The sequence below is a fragment of the Anopheles ziemanni genome, chromosome 3 (assembly GCF_943734765.1).
Source record: "Anopheles ziemanni chromosome 3, idAnoZiCoDA_A2_x.2, whole genome shotgun sequence".
NCBI lineage: Eukaryota > Metazoa > Arthropoda > Insecta > Diptera > Culicidae > Anopheles > Anopheles ziemanni.
The window spans coordinates 1,221,896-1,243,216 of NC_080706.1; the positions used below are offsets into that span (position 1 = coordinate 1,221,896).

The 21,321-nt window shown below is 44.6% G+C and overlaps 1 protein-coding gene across 1 annotated transcript in view; it reads right to left on the reverse strand.

The window, feature by feature from the left end:
* Positions 1-20,140, reverse strand: part of LOC131289025 (microtubule-associated protein futsch) — a 37,655-nt gene extending 17,515 nt beyond the window's left edge. The window contains exons 1-2 of the mRNA XM_058318218.1: positions 19,930-20,140; positions 6,339-6,437 (exon numbers count right to left, since the gene is read on the reverse strand). Of these exons, the coding sequence (XP_058174201.1) occupies positions 6,339-6,437; positions 19,930-20,140 (310 nt within the window). The remainder of the gene's footprint in view (positions 1-6,338; positions 6,438-19,929) is intronic.
* Between the last annotated feature and the right edge of the window lie 1,181 nt (positions 20,141-21,321).

Here is a 21,321-nt window from a genome sequence, read left to right on the forward strand (position 1 = left end):
CTGTCGCACATGCATAGGAAACGTTTGCCAAAGCTGGTGTCACTGTAGGAGCCTGCTGAGACGCTTCCTGGTCGTGGTCCTCGCAATTGACGATGGTGGCTGATTTCGAGCACTGCTCAAAGCTGGTGATGTTCATACACTGATAGCATTGGAAAGCATGCACTGCAAGCAAACATGTATTTGGTCAACGTAGAGCAGAAAAAAAAGAAAACTCACATCCTTTGGAAAACGATACAGATAGTGTACCTGTATGTTGTGGGATGAACAGTATAAGCACACTGGTTAGCCAAATTTGCCAAATGAAATGAGCCATTTCATAGCCTGTAGAAAAATGCAAGGTCGACATAAAACTACGATACCTGCGACATCAAGCGACTCTTTTTATAACTTCTTCTTGCGAATGTGTGTTGATTTAAGGTTGGAATTGACACAGGTTATCAGTTTGTGTACTAATGTCAAACAAACAGTAGATAACAATCGACGTTCCTCTATCAATCGTGTAAAATCAATACGAATATCTCGTGACAACCAATACTCATATGCAGCGAATGACACTGTAGAATTATTTGCATTCAACGATTCTACCAAGTTACATTTTTATTTTACTTGACAGAAGTGTGAAATTGTATTCCATATAACGTTTCGACAATCTGGCGTATGTCGAGTACACTTATTATTATTATGTGGCACGACATCCCCTAGTGAAAACAAGGCCTATCTCCGAAGAGAGTTTCCGTGACCGAAAGACGGTATACGTAATACCGTTCGTTCGTAATACCGAAGGTTGCCAGACTCGAGATTCGATCCCACACCTAACACCTTAAACAAAGAATAAATCTCTTTTCCCTCCAAAAACATCTTCATTTTTATTGCTTTAAATTCCCTTTGGTTGGAAGATTCATTCAACAAAAAAACAAATCAAGATATGATAAACGACAGTTCAATAGGATAGGGTTTGTTTGTTTCAATTTTAATTTATTCTCAAAAACGGCTTTGATGGGATGTTAATTAACTTGTTATATTTCTTTGTCCATGTCATGCTTAGAATATTCGGTATTTCAGTAGAAGACCAAAATCCGTCTATAACATTACAATAGAATTAGTTGAATTCCGCTTAATGCGTCGTTCACTGTCAGCTTACAGGGTTTCGATTCATATAATGGAACACTTGAATCAGTTGGTGTAATGTTTCAAATCGGTACTGGAGCAGTATATGCCAGCTCTGTAAGTTTGCAATCAAATAATGTTGCATACAGTTCCAGAACATATATGTTTTATAATTCTTCTCTGGAGCATTGCAAAGAGAGGTGTGAAGTTCTGTGGAACCCTACAAATGTCATGTTTGAACAAGTTGTATGTTTTAATTGTATCATAGTCGGATCAGGTACACTTCCATATTCGGGAAGAAAAAGGGAATTAAACTGAATTTTTATGTAATTTTGCATTTGCTGTTACCGTCTCGATATTGTTTTTTTTACCGACCGTGTGATGACTTGTTGAACCATAACATTTGTAGGGTTCCCTCAGAACCCTGCAGAACTTCACACCTCTCATTGCAATGCTATAGAGAAGAATTGCATACCTCCAGGAACTGTGTGCAATATTTGATTGCAAACTTACAGAGCTGGTATGTACTGCTCCAGTATCGATTTGAAACATTACACCAACTGATTCAAGTGTTTCATTATATGAATCGAAATCCTGTAAAGGTGTTTTACATGATCATTCCTGGTGGAACGTACGTCGTAGCACTGCACTATTGGTTAGTAAAACTCTCTCGAAGCCACCGCGAGCAGGGATATCCCGACTAGAATCGATACGGTGGATGATTGCATTGACCAAGCACCCGATTTCGTCGTGGTTTCCACGTTAGCACCAGTGGTTGTTGTTGTAGGCGTTGTAGTTGGGGCCGCAGTAGTTGAACCAACAGTTGTTGTTGTAGTTGGAGCCACTGTTGTAGTTGACGCAGTAGATGCTGAGCTTGCAGCCACTGTTGTAGTTGACGCAGTAGATGCTGTGCTTGGAGCCACTGTTGTAGTTGACTCAGTAGATGCTGTGCTTGGAGTCACTGTTGTAGTTGACGCAGTAGATGCTGTGCTTGAAGGCACTGTTGTAGGGTCAGTTTCTTGGGCTGCGACAAAGTTCAACGCCGCACAAACGATAACTATTCCTGCGACAATCTTCAACATTTTGCACGCTTGTTCCGTAGCTCCGCTTGCCGTATGAATACGCTCAACTGTTGTTAACCACTAACAGTCAGTTTACGCACAGGTACAAGTATTTATAGTCTATCAACGGGGTCGCTGATGAGTTGATAAGCAGACATTGGAATTAGTGCATGCATCGGGCTACGAATCTGGTAATTCACCACCGAGAGCGATACCAGCGAGAGCACTTGACTTCCTATCATTCAAACGATTCAAGTACTTTCAGTACAAGGACTATAACGCCGAGACATCCGTGGACTCTTTTGAGTGCATAAAGATAAAAAACAATCTTACATGATAAGACTCATTTCAAGACTCATAACAATCATTATACGTGCTATGTTGCAGTGTAAAATCACACCAGATTTTGCAGAAAAATGTTCCACAAGACCGTCAGGTTTTAAAGTCCTATTAGACCAGGTGATATGGTGTCTACCGGATATTTTTCGTTCTGTTCAGCTCATTTTGCCAAACGGGGTGGCGAACCAGAAAGAATTTGATTAGCCAAAAGGGGTGCTCTACTTCAACACCTTTTGGAAGGGATGATGGTACGTTGTGTTCGTATTTTATAACCAGAAAAGGATTTATCAGGCCTCTTCTCCAAGCTCACAGCTGTGATATCGGTTATAATCTTTCGCAAAGCTTACGCTCTCTGTTAACCATTTCACACATGGCCGGATAAAAGCATAGCTAATCGGCTCTAAGTGATAAACTGAACACCCCATTATCATGTTTTTGCCGGATGGCCGTACTTTGGTATAACCTTAACAGACAGAGGACCATAAAATAGTTCGAAACGTGGCGTACTACAACACTGTTTGATACATACACAAAAAGCTATTCAATCATTTTTCGAATTGTTCGAAATTTTAGATCCATGTGCGCACAAATAAAGTGCACTATATCTGCTCTTATCTAGATTCAACCCGTTTTCAGTTTTATTAGTTCGCCACGTTCGCCATTAGCAATTGCCGCTGTTTGGTCATATAGTCAAGTTCCCTGTGGATTCCCCACTGGCAGGAAACAGGAAATTATGCCACCTTGCGCCTCCATTGAGACTTATTGCCTCGCCTTTCGCGTTCTTCTCCTATGGCTGTGCATGGATCTGAGGCTGTTTGTACGGAAGTCGCTCTTCTTCGTGTCGATGGCGCTCGGGGAGATAATTTATCGTACAGGGTTTGAAGGTGCCCCGAAGGTATTCACATATGTATGTACGTATGTACTGCAGGAACGACGGATTCCACCCCATTCCCGCCGACGTTGATAAACGACAAGAGCACGATGAAGAGATACGGAATCAATTCATTTGCCGTACCTCTCTTTTCTTGCCACCGACCAACATCCTACCACGGATCTTTCGAAAGCAATCTGAGGGAACCACACCGACTGTCCCTCCGGACAACTCCCGGCTTTTACCTCTGTAGAAGAGGCTTTTCGGTGCTTTTCTATCGTGCATGGGTGCGTGCGTGCGTGCGTGAAAGAACGTAGGTTCATAAATTAGTTTCGTTTTGTGGAAATCGTTGGTAGCATATTTGAGATTAATGATATTACGGTCGCAAGTCTTTGCGTGAGTGCGTGCTTGTCGTTGTGGGACATTGGGTGCGTTCGGTTTTAGGTTTCTCCGAGACGCGAAATGGAATTATAATCTTCCTTCTTAACTTATTGAATTCTCCTCATCGGTTTTCACATCAATCAATTTGTCTTCTTTTAGTAGCGATCGTTCCGATGCCGATAAAGTTTATTGAATCAGCTGATCAAAGGAAGTTTACCATCTTGCATAGTATATCGTCTTGTTAAAAACAGTTACGGCTTATGCTTATAATACATAGTATGTTTAATCTTTACGAGATTCATTTAGCATGGTATAGTTTTTTACTTGAGTGATGTATTTATCTTTGAATTTCATCATGCTTGTAGAGGGTTCAAAAATACTTTAGATTAAAACGAGCCTAATAACTACAGCTTCAAACACGTATGCATTGTAACTATACCATATTCTTACACCATGAAATTAGTTGTTATCTTTAAAGTTGCAGATAACGGTGAGTGTATACTCAGTTAAGGTTGGCAAATATTGGATCGAAAGCACGTGCACATCAGAGGTAACTCCGCATCGATTGATGAGCCTAGCCCTGTATTCGATTTTGTGAACTATTTTGAGTCCATTCTCTAGAATACAAATTTGTTCCAAACGAAACCCACCGCACTTCCAATCGACTGAACATCATCCGCCGTTCTGAAAGGAAAACAACTGTGATTGAAAGCAATCCAACTTGTAATCTCGCATTGTCACGCGCATACATAAACGTGCTTGATCACATCCAGTTTGAGGACAATCAGTGTCTCACCTCCCCTTGCGTCGTTTGCGATTTAACCCCATAACCCACCCCGCCATTCGATCAAACTATAGAATTGATCAATTTCGAATCCGTTTTCCATTCCGACAAAGCAGCGACAAGGATGGACTAAATTACATTTCTTCTACATCTCAGCAGCGTTCGGTCGATGTCACTGCACTCGACGCTCTCTTCCATTGCGCTGGTAGGGCAAGTGCAAGGGCCATGAGCCAAGGACAAAAAGGGGTGGTGTCTGGAAAACACAGAGGCGATGATGACATTGCAGCAATGATATCGTGCTGATGACGCTTTCGAATGCACCTGCACGAGTTTTGTTCTAATTTTAGCACACCTCGCACATCGATTTTTAACTTATCTATGCTTTGGCACGATTTGTTTTCTTTTTTTAGTGTACAGTTCCACTAGCATATTCAATTTTAAATGTTTTAAAACTTAATTTAATGTCGTTTGAGTGATATAAGCTATTCCATTTTATCTTAAAAATTTGAACACTTTGGCTTTTATGTGTCACGTTCCAGTCTGTTTTGTAATTCTTTCATCGTCGTGCCAGGAAAAAAGAGATGTTTATGTGTGTTTATTTATTACACTCGATCCACCAGTTGCTACCTGCTGGTAGGGTTTTTTTTAATCATAAAGTTCGATTTCAAACCCAACTGAGAACGATACCGAGGCCGTTAAATTACGTGACTGCGAATTTTGCTCATGAAAAATGTGTACCGGATCGACCACATACTCTCTCTCTCACGTCGGCCAAAGGTCACGTGAAAGACTTTCTATCGCGTAAAAGGAAAAATCTTCACAGTTTCTTGCGGTGGTGTGGGACATTTGAAAGGATAAATCCACCACCCACACAAAGTGTTAGAAAAGATGTTATCCCCATCCTTGCCCCTAGCGATGCGATGTTGATTGTTTGAAGAGTAAAAAACAAAAAACATAACTTCGGCCATTCAACTTGTGAAATACATGGTACATTCGAAATCAGGAGTAAAAGAATGAGAAAAGTCCTGGATATCCTTTCGATGTGTGAAAAGCATGTTTCATTTCTCGTATAACTTTTAGTTTACAAGAACAACTTTTTTTTTACATGGCAAGTTCTTTGCCTAGCCCTTTCACCAGGAACCCCTTCCAAAGAAGGCATACTTAAACTTCATTAAAATGGCGTATAGTATTGTTCCCCAAGCTGAAGCTGCACTTGGCAGCCTTCGGTTGCCATTTAATTTAGTAGCATCAGAAACTTTGTTACGCAAACTAATCGTACAAAAAGCCCCACGCAATGGAAGCAGTGTGGTGTTGCCGTAAACTTTTATCAAACGCGCACAACTCATTACTATAAAACATGCTGCGGGGCTCAATAAAAGGCGACCTCGATTTCACAGCAGAAGGTCGCATGCCTCGTGCCGGTTCCGATTCCGGTGTCCTTAGCAGTAAGATCAAGGCCTCTTTTAGGCTGACGTGCCTCGCTTCGGGTTAACCGACGCCGCCGGCTACTAGTGGCAGTCAAGTTAATGAATTATTTTGGCCTCAAACTTTCCACCTAAAATTCGACCTTGTCTTTTCATGGCCTCAACGGGGCTAGCTTCTAAACCCGAGACCCCTGGGGGAGTGATAACCGCTTGATTGCGGTCGCATGGTAATGGGCCTGGATTTTAAAAGCTGAGTGAAAATGGTGTTCCGTAAGGGAAAAGAAACATGCTGTATTTTAACGTACAATAATTACAGGTCCCTTTGGTCCCTCTTCTAAAGAGTGTGTCTGATGGCTCCATCCATTACTTACCGTGCTTGCCTTCCTCGCCTTCCAGCGCCTGCAACGTGATCGTATGCAGTTCCTCCTCCAAGTCGACATGGCAATCAACGACGTCCCATGAGAGGAAACCTGCGGATAGACGATAGAAGAAGTGTGTTAGATAAAATGTCTTTTGTAAACCCTGCTGGTTCGCGTGTAATCACATGGTTAGTAATGGCTACATTGTAAAGGTTACTTGTTTCAACTTTATTTTTACGGAACTACTGTCACTTTCCACGAAAATGTTTTGTAAATATAATTCACCCTTTCCATACTACAGTTTTGCGTTTGTCATTGAGCTTCCTATTTATGAAACATGTCGCTTACTCAGCCAAAAATGTATTGCTATTGTTTGCTCTCGGAGTGGAGTTTTTCCACAACCCATATGCAACCCATTTATATCAATGCAGTTTTGTTCGTGTGCAGCAGAGAAAACGACTCGACGAACAGCTAAACCCGAAAGCGTATGTGTCATTGTTTGGGGACGCGGAGAGGGATGAGTTTTGTTGATAAAATTTTACTTACATAAGCAAATTGAAGTCAACCTTGACCGTCGTTAGAGGAGTGAAGCTTTTCATTTTTCCGTAAAAGCACGTAGCTAGTCAGGGGTTTGCATCGAATGAAATCTGTGCAGTACTGGACGGTATTTAGTGGACCGCAGTTGCTACACGCGAAGCACTCATAATGGTCCTCGGAAGTGAAATTGCATACATGCTGGCCATTCTCGTAACTTTTCTCGGACTGCAGAGTTTAGGCAAGTGATTCTACCCAACGGCTTTGTAGTGTTTGGTGATGTAATCCGCTCCTCCGCAAAACTTACAGGTGCTGCAAACGCTCTGAAATGCCACCAGTGTGGTTGGGACTCGTGTGGCACCAACGAGGAACTGGTCGAATGCAGTCTGGAGCGCGTCAACCAAGTTCACAAACATCTCGAGCGGCTCGTGAACCTGCCCCAGTACCAGGAAGTCCCGAGTCCCACCGACTTCGTATGTTTCGAGCTGCAACTCACCAACCTGCACGGAAATCGCTCCGGTACCGTCAAGAGCTGCACCTTACAGGCGGCCAAAATGTGCGAACTGAACAACTGGCAGACGGTTAAGGTGGTGGGATGCAAAACATGCAACGATCGAGACTATTGCAATGGTTTCGAAACGACGAACGATTCCCGACGCGATGTTTCAGGAGTTGGGTTTAACTTTTCCTCCCCACGCCGGTCCGTTGCCTCTGGGTCGGCAATACCCAACTTCACGAGCCCGTGGAGTTACGCTTTAATGCTGGTGCTAGTGTTTTGTGTCCACCGACTTTTTTCAAAACAACTTTAACGTTCAAAACCAACACGATGGTATTGCAATTATATATAATTCTCCTGAAATATTTGTATACAATAATTTATCATAAATTTACTCAAACTCGGTTCCCTGAGTTCTCCTTTAAACTGAGACGCATTTAAACGCGTCACTATACACTAAGGTGGGAACAAGTATTGATTGAGCATCGAAAGATACGTTAGGTTATGCCCAAAGTTCCACCATCCTCGTCACTGTCAATGGTGCTTTAGAGGTGCATAATCAATTCAATTAATTATTGTGTCCATCACGGATAAACGTCAGAACACCGGAGATATGCTTTCCATCGCACCGCTCTAGGTTTCCAGTTTAATCTAATTCCGCTGAGCATAATTCATGAGAGCATCACGTTGAATCATTCTGCTCTAAAAAGTTCCACCATAAACTTTGGGAAGGATTGTTTTTTTATGGAAGAATTCTCAATTTCAGTACCCTTCTTGCTTGTTTGCCGCTCGGATATTTTGGGTTTAATAAAACGGTACGAGAACATTTGAAAAAAAGTTTAAGGATGATTAAATTAAGGTGTTTCTTTTCCTCTACACGAAAAATGTAGAAATTTGTGGTTTACCCGCAACTTGAAAGTTAGAGCTAATCCTTTTAGTTTCGGTAATATCATTCATTTCTTGGTGCAGAAAAATGAGTCAGAAAAAGCAAATGTTAAAAAAAGGAATAGTCAAGAATGGTTTCTCCGCACGCCAACGACGTGACGTAATGTTTATAAACTCAAATCACGGTAATCGGACGTGCCTGCTCTGATCCACCGATTGCGCCGGTTTGAGGTTCCTTGTATGCCAATAGAAACGCCACAACATTTTGGCCCACCCGATGGTGACATGTGTTTGAAAAAGAAACCGCCATTTCACCAAGGAAGGTCATCCAAATGACATCATCAGCGTCGTCGGAGGAAGCAGCACGCTTGCTGGACCGTTGCCTTTAACGTGATCTATTCGCGGCGTGACCAAGTAACGGCGTGTGCTACTCAAAGAAAAACGACGAACCATTTGCTCGACCATATTTTCCCTCACTTTTACCCCTGATGAAAGAATGGGAGAAAGGGAGAGGTAGTAGTGCACTAGAGAAAGTCCAATGGGTTTATTTCAACGAGTACCGCCGTGGTCATCACGTATTTATGACACACCTCATTGAACGGCTCACAACGCATGTACTGCACACACTACTCTCATTGCCTTATCGATGTAATCAATCATAGATGACGTTGTTTTATTTACCCAGCGAGATAACTGATATCCGGAACTAAAGACGTACTATCAGCAAAGTGGAAAATACGCTCGTCCACTTAAAGTTGAATAAAAATTACCCCTCCCGTACGGCATGAAAGGGAAAATCGATTCCAACAATGAATTTGTTTTCGACGGACAAATATTTTCAAATAAATTCATTTGTTTATTTTACAATGACTCGATATTACTGAACGCTGAACAACAAATTTGTGTAACAGTTTCAAACTGCTAATCCAAATTTCCATTCTCTACGAATTTTGAACCGCACTCCACAGTGTTGTTTACCCAACCCATCACTGTTCGTTGAAATTTTGCCATCTGGCAATAGCAGTTTCACTGAAGCATAATCTCGGGCTTGGCTCGCAAAACCACTGACGGAATTTCAATTTCACTGCACAAACAATCTTCGTCAAACATACGTTCGTGAGCAATTTCAAATTTTGATCCCATTGTAAAACGCTTCCAATCAAAAGTTTGTTGCCATAACTACGCATAAATCTTTCCAAACCCCTTCGCCCAGCTATCGTTATCATTTCTGTCGACGAGGTGGATGCAATGAATGTTGATTCACTTCCTACTTGTCTGGGAGATAAAATGCTACGGAACACGATTCCTCACTTCATGTTTAAGTTGGTCATGTGAATCCCCACTCGCCCACTCAACCCTTTTGCCCAATCGAAGGCAACAATGGAAAACTTAATGACTTTGTCTGACGATGGGATTAGCATTTTGCAATCGGCGAAGTGGATCCCCTCCAGGGTCCCTTTGATATTTCACCAACAGAGACTGTCCGTTTGTCAAACCACATAATCTATGAAGTTGCTTTGCACAGATTAAAACAATTTGACCTATCCGGAACGTGTTCAGCCTGGTCACCGAGTCATTTTTTCCCTCACATACAAGCAACTGTAAGTTATTAAAAACAGGAACATGGTCCAGGGATTTGGTGACAAAATATTGGAATATGCCATTACACAGCAGGTGCGTTAGAATGAGTCACAAGTGAAAATGTATGAAGTAAAAAAAAATTCTTCTCTCTTCCCCTCTTTTTCTCTACTAGTCTCTTTCTACCTTTCTTGCTTTCATTCCTTTCGTCAAAGCATATTTCCGGTCACGCAGCCTTACAATTTGGGGTAGTTGAAAACCAACCCCTTTTGTCGGCAGGTTAAGAGTTTTGTGGTTTATTTTCACTCCTACGAGACTTTTTACTTCCACAAGCACACTAACTCGATTAATCATCCCTATCCTTTGGCCGCCTGCTGCGTGCTTCCTACGGTTGCCCTGCTGTGAGGTCGTAATGATGGGGAAAGCAAGTATGTTTTCTAGACGATTACGTCCATGCGTGAATCTTGCGTTAGGATCCAGCATATATTCGTGAACCAATGCAGGATATAAGGGCTTGTCCATTGGTTTTGTGTTGGAGGACGGGAATTTTGGTTTGAACGAATGAATTAAAATGGCATTAAACATGTTGGACGCCCTTTTGAAACTAAGCCCTATCGATTTCATCTACAGGTAGAGTACACAATTGCATCCGTGCAGAATTTTCATTTGCCAACTGACGTTGTTTTATAGTTATTTTTTTACTCTTTCGAGTTATGATTATAGAAACATCGCCTTAGGAAGACCTACAGCAACGGAAACCCCCGCCCGAGCGAAGAGAACTCTCTCGCTGGCGATCGACCGATTCGATGAGGTTGAGTTGGTTGTGCCGTCGAAATCAGGCAACCGTGAAAGAGGATATATTTTGCACCAACCACCCTGCGTGCGTATTGCACAACCACTCACCCGTTGATCCGTTCTACGTAAAAAAGGGGTTTCCTGTGGCGGGAACGAAGGGACGAAGACCAATTGAAAATTCTGCGAACATAAATTCACCGTTGAAGGCAGGTTCTCGACAGGTCGATGGTAACGACGGCAAATGGTGTGGCAAGTGCTCGCCTAAATCCTGACTCAAGTGGCTACGTGTGCTCGCGAGAATTACGCTCGGCGACTGGAAATTAGAAAAAACCTTCTTCGTGCGTTCGTGCGTATCCCGGCGACCGGAAAAGTTCACATCCCTCCACCCCTGTGTACCGGCTCGTGCCGACAAAAACAAGGAAAGCTTCTGATGAAGCCGATGAGCTCAGCCAATGAAGGCTCATTATTCGTTCCGTTAATTAGATTAGCAGTAAGAAGCACAAATGCGAGCCTGCCCCCACAACAGGTCGGACGGTGTGGATCTGAAGGGCAGGCACAACACAAGAGAAGGCTTATTTCATTTGCACTCAGGCTTATGATTTTTCGCTTCCATCCAGTCGTGCCCATCGGCTGTTTGCGATTCGATTTTACCTAACGCAGACCCTCGAGCGGCTACGGGTGAATCGAAATCGAGAAACAAATTCGAAAAATAAGCTGTACAAAGGAAAGCGCCATTCTGCTACTCGGGATTCTATTTACATGAGCTCCAAGAAGTGATTCGTCAAACACTTGTCGAAGGTTGCTGTTCATGTTTATTTTCTTGAACAAGAAATTCGAGATAAACTTCTCAGTGTTTCCCGTTTCCATGACAACAAAAATTCGAATAGATCCGCCAGACGCAATTACGTAAAGCCGCGTCTGCGTAACGTCGCCCAGGATACGCATGACCGTATTTCTCCCAAATGGCGCTTACCCCAGGAGGAATGATCGACGTTGGTATCGCCGTGGCCACAAATGGGAAAAAAATGTAGGCCATGGAAACCACGAAACTATGATAGCCGATGGCGCCAGATTCAATTACCAATGTTGTTCCTCCCAACTCCCACCCGGCGTCGGGTGCGACCTTTGACGAGGATGCCAATTCGATATCGGTTTTCGGGCAGGTCATTGAACCTGCTTACCAAACTATTTCCCCTGTCCTTGTGTGGTATAGGCGATAGGCAAATAGGTTTGGTATGGAAAATGTTGCGTAAAGTAAACGAATGGTGCCAAATCAATACCGAGGCGCGTGGTGTTTCGACGCGAATTTATCAGCCCTTGCGCTATTTTGCAAAACAAAAATGAAACCCCAAAAACACCCCTCGTTCAGAAATATATTTAAAAATATTCTCCTGCCCCTAAAATAGCACGGAAAGAAACGACCCTTTGCTTGTTTGTGCGGCTCAGAAGGAACAAAAAACTATTTATGACCCAAAGTGGTAGACAGTTTCTCCATATGTCTGGCAGGGAAACGGGCGGCCCGTAACGATCGCTATCCCGACCCTCGTGGGGCCCGGTTTTTTGGCTCGAAAGGAAAACCAATTTTCCCATTTCGCAAGTCATTCTTACATAAATTGAGGCACGTTAGGCTGACACACGGCGAAGGTTCGACTGAAAGTCCAAGAAACGAACGGCATGATAATGTAGTTTTATCAATATTTTAGACGAAATTTATGAACTTTGGTGCAATCGCGCGACCTGCCCCCCCCCCCCCCCAGAAGCTCTCGCCAAATCGTTCTCCCGGTGGCAGACTTGAAGGGCGTTGCGTTCAAACGCTGATAGACGACTGTTCGCCCAACGTTCATTTCGCTAGCTGTGACGCAAATCGCAATCGTTTTCGTTGTGTTCGCGTCGCTCGTCGTTCGACGAAGCCCACCACGCCCGGGACGTCCTGTCTGGCGACGTGTTTGTTTTGATTCCACTTCAACGAATCCCATCAATGTCACGGACAACGAATGGCACGTAAGAAAGGTTGTTTTCTCGTTGAGGAGACGCCCAACACGCCAACAGGATCCTTCAGTTGCGCAATAGTACGAAGTTTTGAAAACGCTTCGTGACACACAAAAAGACATACAAGCTCCAAAAATCGTTCCCTTAACAGTGATTAGAATCTGTTCATATTCTTGCTTGCTATCAAAACACAAGTTATTTCATGTTTATATTTTAATTTGGCTCATTTCATGTTCTCAGTTAAAACAGAACGAAAATATTGAACGAAACAGAACGAAAACTGAAGCGTCGATGGATGAAAAACTGAAACTGTTCCATTCGGTACAATGTACCGTCGTCCAACATTGTACGCGACTCGATTCGGATCACAGATTCTTTGTTCCAGATTAAACATTCACTTCAGTGTGCAAAAGCAACAAGAAGAAGGTAAACTCTCCACTGAGCGTACCGGCTCGAATTAGAATTTCACCGCAAAATCGGTACCGACGATGAAGAGCTCCAAAAACCGCAAAGCCTACGTCAACGGCGGTGTTTTGCTCTTTTACGCCCGGAGATCGTTGAAAGGATAATTTAAATGATAAAGAATAGTTCCAGCGGGGGCGGCTCGAATGTAAACACGGAAAATAACACCGTCGCAAAAAACATTGATGACATAATTTGTAACCCCCACCCCAGTTCCTGCCGCAAAAGGGGTGGCGGGTTCTTCTGCACAATTTTCGCATGATCGATTAATCTTTGAGACTGAGAGGCGACTTTTGAGGAGAAAAAAAGGAAGGCAAACCGCATGTCAAACTTCTCGAATTTCCGTTCGTTTGTCAGAGCGTGACATATTTCTGCTGATGTCATGATTCGACAGCCTCCTCTGATGGAACTTTCCGGAAAGGCTGCCTTTTTTAGGAGGGTCCCTTTTGTGTCATAAAGATTTAAGAATTCATAAATTACTTTACGTCGCGGTGGCTGCTAGCTCATCATATTGGAAAACAATTACCCTTTTCCCGGAAAGTGACACGAAAAACTTTGACAAGAAACGGTGAGATTCGATCGGATTGAAATACAAAAAAAAAGAAAATGGAGAACAGAAGCCTATTCTTGTGAAGTGCAAAACAAAAACCTTCGGGGCACTTTGGAAAATTTTCCATTTTCGAGCACGACCTGACATCATGCATGACGCAGACACAACTTGACATGTCCCGAACCCAGCCAAACTGAACGTAAGACAACGTTTTCCACTTTTCCTTTACTTCCGTCACCGAGAAAAAGAAGAGATATTTGAGACGGCATGAGAAAACGAGCCGAAGAGGCATTTTTGTAGCCGCCGAACCAAAAAATTGCTGTGAAAAATCAATACACCCCGTAGACATGGGCGGTGTTTTGGGGCCATACTTCGTTACTGGATTTATTCTTTTCGTGTAACCTGTTCCTTCCCATGACCACAGGGCTTTTCCCCAGTGTGGTTTATTATTTACGTTGACTTTTTGCAGGACCCTTTGTCACGCTATCGCATCTGCAAGGCGACCAAAAACTACTTCACCGGCCTTCGGCAAAACGGGAAAATAAAACCAATCCCATCCCATCCAAAATGTGTTCGTACGATTCGGCCGGACGGAAATTGCCAAGTTCCGAATACCAATCCGCATTATTGGAATGCTATACTCGATGTCGGAATGTTATCCCTCTGGTCGGCGTTTTTCCTCGCAGCACAAGGACAAGAATGTTAACCCGGTGCCCCGGGCGGGTGCTGCGCTATGATGGCAACATTTAGTAGCATGTGTACGAACCAGACGAACCTGCCATGTGCAACCGCACCTGCATTTCAGAGCAACCCGAGTTGCACTGCAGTTCCGTTGCAGCTTAATTCACTCACGCCATCATCGGGCAAATAAAGCTAAATTGTTTCTCATAAATTATTGATTGCATAAATGCAAAACCAACGAGCGCCTGCTGTCTACCGAGAAGCCGCCAACATCATTAGGGATGGAAAACGTGTGGGATTTTTTCTCCCAACCGTGCAATATCATCTGAAACGAGAACGAGTAAAATACGAATTCGATACGCTGTGATGTGTTAAACTTTATTCAAAAATCAAATTATAAAGCCCTTTTTCCGACCCATGGCAACCATGGCCTATTCAAACTCTCCACGTTCGGTAGCATAATTGATGACGGTGCGACCTGCAAAGCGGCCCCAAAATCAGGCCCCGCTGCTATCCCGCGTGCCTCCCCTCTTTCAAACTTTTCCTTTTGCAGTCACTCAACTCCATCGACCATTTTCCCGGCCACTCCGGCGGTGTGACGCAATAAGTGGGAAAATATCTTCGGGCGCCCTATAATTATTCCGGCACGCTATAATGCCATTGTGCGCGAGAGCCGGTGTTGCTCTCCTTCAAATATATATATATGTGGTGCCCTTTTCAATGAGGCGAACATAATAAAAAGAAGAAAAAAACCGGCACACACACACTCACACCGTGCAGCGGTCATGAATTTTAAATGAGCACTAGAAATTCACCTCTTTTGCCACCTCCTTGCCTTCCCAGGGCGCACCGGGATTTGAAGACGCAAGGATACGCAAGTACAATCTTTTCGTGTAAGGGCCCCACACGTGCCATGCTAGGCGTGCTGGAATGTTGCTACCGTGCAGCACAAACAAGTCATAATGGCGTGTTGGCCCCCTCGAGATATGGACCGCAAAAATAACTCCCAAGCCCTCGGAGGATATGTGCCTTTAACGAACCTTCCACAACACACCATTGACTCGGATCGTCTAAAAGTAGTTCGAAGCGGGCAAATGAGGTCCCGCATGAGCATGAGACTGTGGCTATTGGTGGGTGTATGTGTTCGCAGGGTTCCAGCTGCTCGGGGCTTGTGCTGGGCTTCCAGCTGATTGCATGCCTGCTCCAAATCGTTTTATGAAAATATCCTACTACATACTTTGTAGCGCTCAGTGAAGGATAGCTATAGCTTTTTCAATCTTCTTTAGAGGCTTTTCCGACTGAAGGGCAGACCATTCGGTTTGGAATGGAAATTCTGGGGGGCCTAAAATTGTATCAATAAATGTTCATGATATTATAATTCAGGAATACTTTTCTCGCACTTGGCAACGGGCGCTTGCGAAGTGCTATATTCGCCGATCGTTTCTAATGGTCTCAACATCCCGACCATTAGCTTCTCGCGAGGTACGTACAGATCTGCGAAAGCCTTAAGAAACACAGGTGGATTAGAAGAAGCCAGTCGGCCCCCCCAAAACGAAAGCACGGTGAAGAAAGCATGGAATAAAATGAGCTTAAAAAAAAGAAAACAAGCACATACAGGAAAACGGCATTGTGGCGCGTCTGCGCACAAACTTCTACCCGCATTCGACTTGGGTTTCGCGGCGGGTTGGCGAAACGAAGCAAAGGGTGGGTTTGGCCACAGGAATCTGGAGGCGCTCTAGAAAGCGTTCCGGCCCAAGTTTGCGGAACGGTGGCTGAAACGTTTTTGGAACGGAGCCAGATGGGGAAAAAAAAAACACCGGCGGCCGGTCGGGGACGTGCTCCGGGTCAGCGCCGCTCAAAGGCCCCAAAAAACGGCGAATCACGGGAAGTTGGCGTAAGCAAAAGGTTGCGAAAAGGAAAGGATCCAAAAAATTGCTTGGCGAAAAAGCAAAAAAGCAGGACGTTGCCACGAATGTGGAAAAATTGAGCAATTGCACCACTTTCCGGGGACGGGGAAAAAGGTTCACCCAAAGGCTCCGAAACACGGAGTGTCGACGATATGGCTATAAAAATGTTTGCTCATATCGGCCGCTGTTTTTTTTATCATCCAGCCACGGTTTTTACGGGTGGCTCTGATTTTTTCCACAAGTCTGCAGACTTCGGTTCCACTTAGTCTGGCTGGCAAATAATTGCACTTAATGAGCTACATAGGCACTTATTTTCCCTGGTCCACACTTCAAACGCCACACACACACACACACACGACAGGACGACCGACATCTCTCGTGTAACGCCGAATCGCTTTTCCGCTGTGCCTTACGATTACGATCGCCGCAGCAAAATAGGGACAACATTCAATTATGAACCATTTTCGACCATAAAACGACGTCGCCATACGTCGTTTTCGCTGCCAAATCTGTGTGAAAATCGAGAAAACAACATCATCATCAGCCGTGGGTTCTTGGTGCCACATACGTAAACAACCCCACCTCCCTCGCCTGGCCTGCCGGAAGGATGACGCAACACCAAGAGCGAAATCTTGTGATGAAATTCCAGAAACATATTTCACGGTTCACGGCTCGGAAGAGAACCTAGTTGGGGCTCCAAAGGATAAGTCCCACTAATGCTTGTATTCATGTCGGATTCACGCCAAACGATATCGTTATGATTTCCGTTCCAGGAACAATGTAGAAACATTTCGAATCGGATGAAAAAGGATCCAGAAGTATTAACATGATTTTGAAACTGCAGCCAAAAGTTTAACATCCAACTTTTTACTCAAGCCAAGGTCCCAAGCGTTCTAAAGTCCATAGTCTAAGCTCTAGATTTCGCAGATTTTGAATAGGATAATAATACTTGCCTTGCCTGAGTTTTTCCGGTCATACGAAACGATTGATAAATCAACATTTCTCTAGCCCTTCAGGGGTTGCTGGTGTGCTGCCCTAGTCCCTCGCATGTCACACGCAAGACGCATCCTGCCTGCAGCCGCTGCCACCGGCGCATTCCGTGACGCCGTGCGCACCGATGGTGACACGAAAACAGCATTGCGTATAATCGACCCGGAGTGTGGATGGAACCGAAATATTCGCCTCGCCAGCAACCGCGAGCAACCGAAAATAGAACGGCCAGGACTCGAACTTCGATCGATTCGTGTCCGTGTTTGGGGCCGGGTGGATCGCATTTCCTCCCTCCCATCGGGAAAAGTGTGAGTGGCAATCGACCACCGTGCCATGACAAGGATCTCCCTCGGATCGGGAGTCCGCTTTCGCCCCGACCGTGTGACCTCGAGACAGCCAGGACACAGATGGCCACCGGAAAAGGGGCGTTTCGAGATTACTTTCGTCGCTTTCATGTCTCCGTTAACGCTCGGTCTCCCCTCGCTCCTGTTGTCCGTCTCTTTCACCGTTTTGGAGAGGACACTCGTTTTGTCATCGGAAATAACAAACCACCCGAACAGAATACCAAGTAAGGGAGACCACAAAGAGTGCCAGGGAAAACGGGAAAAAAACGCTTGGATGGGGATTTAACGGGCAACGGGCCGGCTCAAGTGGAAGATGAACACTTCAATGAAGGCCTCGTTGTCCGTGGGCTCCTATATCTCCAAAAGGCATTCCTGGTGCGCTATAAACCCGGGCTGCTTCACAGCGAAATGTGAGAAATAGTTCTGAAATTACACACCGGATGCTTCTGTTTTCTAGGGGCTGATGGTGTTTCCCGCATTTTACTTCCGTCCTTGTACGGCCGCCATCTGGGGCCAGAAAAAGGATACCGGAAAGGAGACAGGTGAAATTGATTATCATGGAAACCGTCGTTTCCCTCCAGATCCCTGGCGCCAGGCGCTAAAAGATCTAATAGTAACACCTAACAAATTGTGCTCTTGAAACCCATTCCAACTTTGTGGTCTTTCATCTACAACACTTTGTTACTTCGTTGTACAGACGAAAGGACCACTCGTTGCGGCGGTTTTGAATGGAAAGCGAAAAAAACAACACCCCTTTCTCGTCGTTGATGTCAATTTTCGTTTGAACAACGGTCGCTTTTCATATGGAAAACCATAACCGGACGGGTAGCAAATAAGATGGATGAGTAGTAAGCGATAAAGGCGCAAGCATTTAAGCATCCGAAATGCAGTGGAATGGAAGCGTCTACTTTCTTACTGGTTCAACGAATTCGTAGAACATCCATTCACAACGCACAACCGGGTTGAGAAGGAGCGCGAGACGGGATGGTATTTTTCACACGATGATTAAAGAGATCCATCGTTCGCAGTCTTCGCATTCCAGAAGGAAGGAAAATGATGCCGCCTGCGACGGGAAAGGTTGGTGCGGTAGGTGTTAAACACCCGTCGTTAATCCATCTAAAGTTCTATTTACATTCTTCGAGAGCCGGCAAATATTATGCTTGTCAAAGTGTAATATTTACTTGTCAGTCGTTTGACGACATTGACAGAACGTGATATGACGGAAATTCAAAAAAGTTGGTAAACTTTTGGGTGATCAGTTTTCCATTGCAAATCATCATACATTGAATATTTTGATTGATGTTAGTTCCAATGTTAAAACTCGTTTCAAACATTCTTCTGCATATAATTTATCACAAATTCCTCTATGTAAATATTTGGATGTTTTCAAAAAACAAACCCCAGCCAAGTAAATTATAATGCATGATGTTTGAACACGGTAAAAGTGTTTGTGGAAAATTAATACAAAATAAAACGCTCGCTGTCAACACGAGGCATAAATCAGATCAAAGCACTTTCGTCCTTGGCAAACCGGCCGAAATACTTCTTCGCTAATCGCCCCTTAGGCAGCCTTTTTATCGACCTCGTAGATTAGTGTTCCAACAAATCTTTGCCTCTGGCAAGCCTCGCCTAGACGCGTCCTGTTCCCCCCTTTTTTTTTTTTTTTGTCTACTGCCTTTCGGCTAGGGAGTGCCTCATTCTACGCGGTCTGAGCTGCAGACGAATAATTTCATAATGTTCCGTCGTGCTGTGGTCGTTTTTATTTTCGTCCTTCGGGGATTGGCAAAGTCCGACGGTGACTGCTTCGACCCCAAAATACCGACCGGGTTTTCATGCGCTCCTCCCTCGGTCTCGGCCAATATTTGTCTAGGCTTTTACGGTCACGCATAGCTTACCGGCGCCGCCGAGTTCCTCCGAAGGCTTGGGGGTGAGCGCCCCAAAAAAAAGGATCATCCATCCGTTGGACGTCTGGACAATCGGCATAATAGCGTTGGCTCGTTCTTCCTTGCGGCTGATAAACGACTCTTCGAAAAGGACATAGAAGGACTCCCGCATAAACTGACATGGGGGGAGAGTATGGTTGGTAGGGTGTTAAGGATGATGTAATTAATTGCTAACGATCGCAGAATGGCGTTCCTGGTCCCGTTATGTGACGGATAGCGCCGTTAGTAGGTACGATAGGCGTTTATGGTGGTTAGAGGTGGGTTCACGATCCGCTATCGCTAATTGACGACGAACCAAACCGTATCCGCCTTTTTCCGGATATCCTTCCAGCTAACAAGCTCTTGTGTGACGCAAGCGAGTTGGGAAAATAAAACCCAAGCCTCAGGCTATTCTTATCATTTAGTAAAGGAACGCACGGAAGTGAACCCTCGTCTCCGATAACACCTACCTTTGACAAGCCGTTGAAGGATGATATCCTTATGGTCCTGGGAGTGTGGCTCTCCGATGATGATCAACAGATAGCACCCGGTCAGGGGACTCGGAGGGCCAACACCCAGGATGCTGGGCGGTCCGTCGGAACCTGCCCCGAGATCGATGCTGCCACCGTGCTGCAGCCCATCTCCGTTGACCCCCATCGGTGCCTCGTGATCCTGATCCATCGTCGCGGCTTCCGTCGCTGCTGGCTCAGAGTACAGAGTCTCCAGTCGAAGGGAAAGAGGGCTCCTTCAGTTCAGGCAGAAGAAATAGCAGCGGTGGAAACTGGATACGGCGCTCCCTTCTTGAGGTTACGATGTATGACTAGTATGTATTTCCCAACTTCGATAGGTCACTTGCACGATGTCGGGTCAATAAATCACTGAAGCGCAAGACGCAATATCTGACCAGATGAACTTTTCGTCGTTCCTCAAAACTCTACACGACCCTTTCTCACCCCGGGCAGGAAAAACCCCAACTGGCAGGACCGTGCCAGACACTCTGGGACAGATGGGTGGATGGGTGGATTAGCGTACCCCGAGAGCTGGGTCGGATGAGAAGGAGTCGGGTTTCCTTTTTGGCTATGTTGCGTGAAACACACCCGTAACTTGATGTCCTGCCTGTGCACTTTATCGCTCACGACTAACACAGAGACACCGGGTTGAATCGAGTCCACTAGCCTTGTTTCCGAGTTGGCTTCACGCGTGACCGACGCAGGGAAAGTCCTTCCGGGCGACGAGAGTAGGTAGAACTCCTTGCTCTTGTCCTACTACTCTCTCTCTTGTGATCGGAAAAGCTCAGAGCAGTTTTTCCGTTTTACTCTCACGATTCTCACACGCACACAATCACACTGAGTGTACCAACACTCTCACACACGGTTCCAAAAAGATCGATCCTGACGATGACGGGGAAAAGTGTCTCACTCTTTTCTTAAATCCCTCGCAATGTAAGCTTTTCCTATTTTTTGCTAGGAATTTGTCTTGTGGGGACAATATATATTGTAGTTTCACCTATTTCACAATCACACGTTTCCGGTTGAATCTCTGCCTACTTTGCCAAGCTGATTCTAGTGAAGTATAATAATTTAAATACCCTCCTATTCTTCGAATACTTGCATTCACAGTTTGACGCGATTGATCGATTTTTCTTTGTCGGTATCGCACACTTTTTCCACGCAAAAACACACTATCCTTGCTTAGCAGGGGAGGGGGGGTTTACTTTTCTAGATGGTTTATCTTACGAGCTTAAATTTCTTTAATCTAAAGTATACGCCTGTCTGTTACTCTGGATGTAGAGAACTAGCGCTGGTAACGTAACAGTTGCTTTCCTTCCAGTGACCAGTGTTCCTGTCTATGGGCTGCTTTCG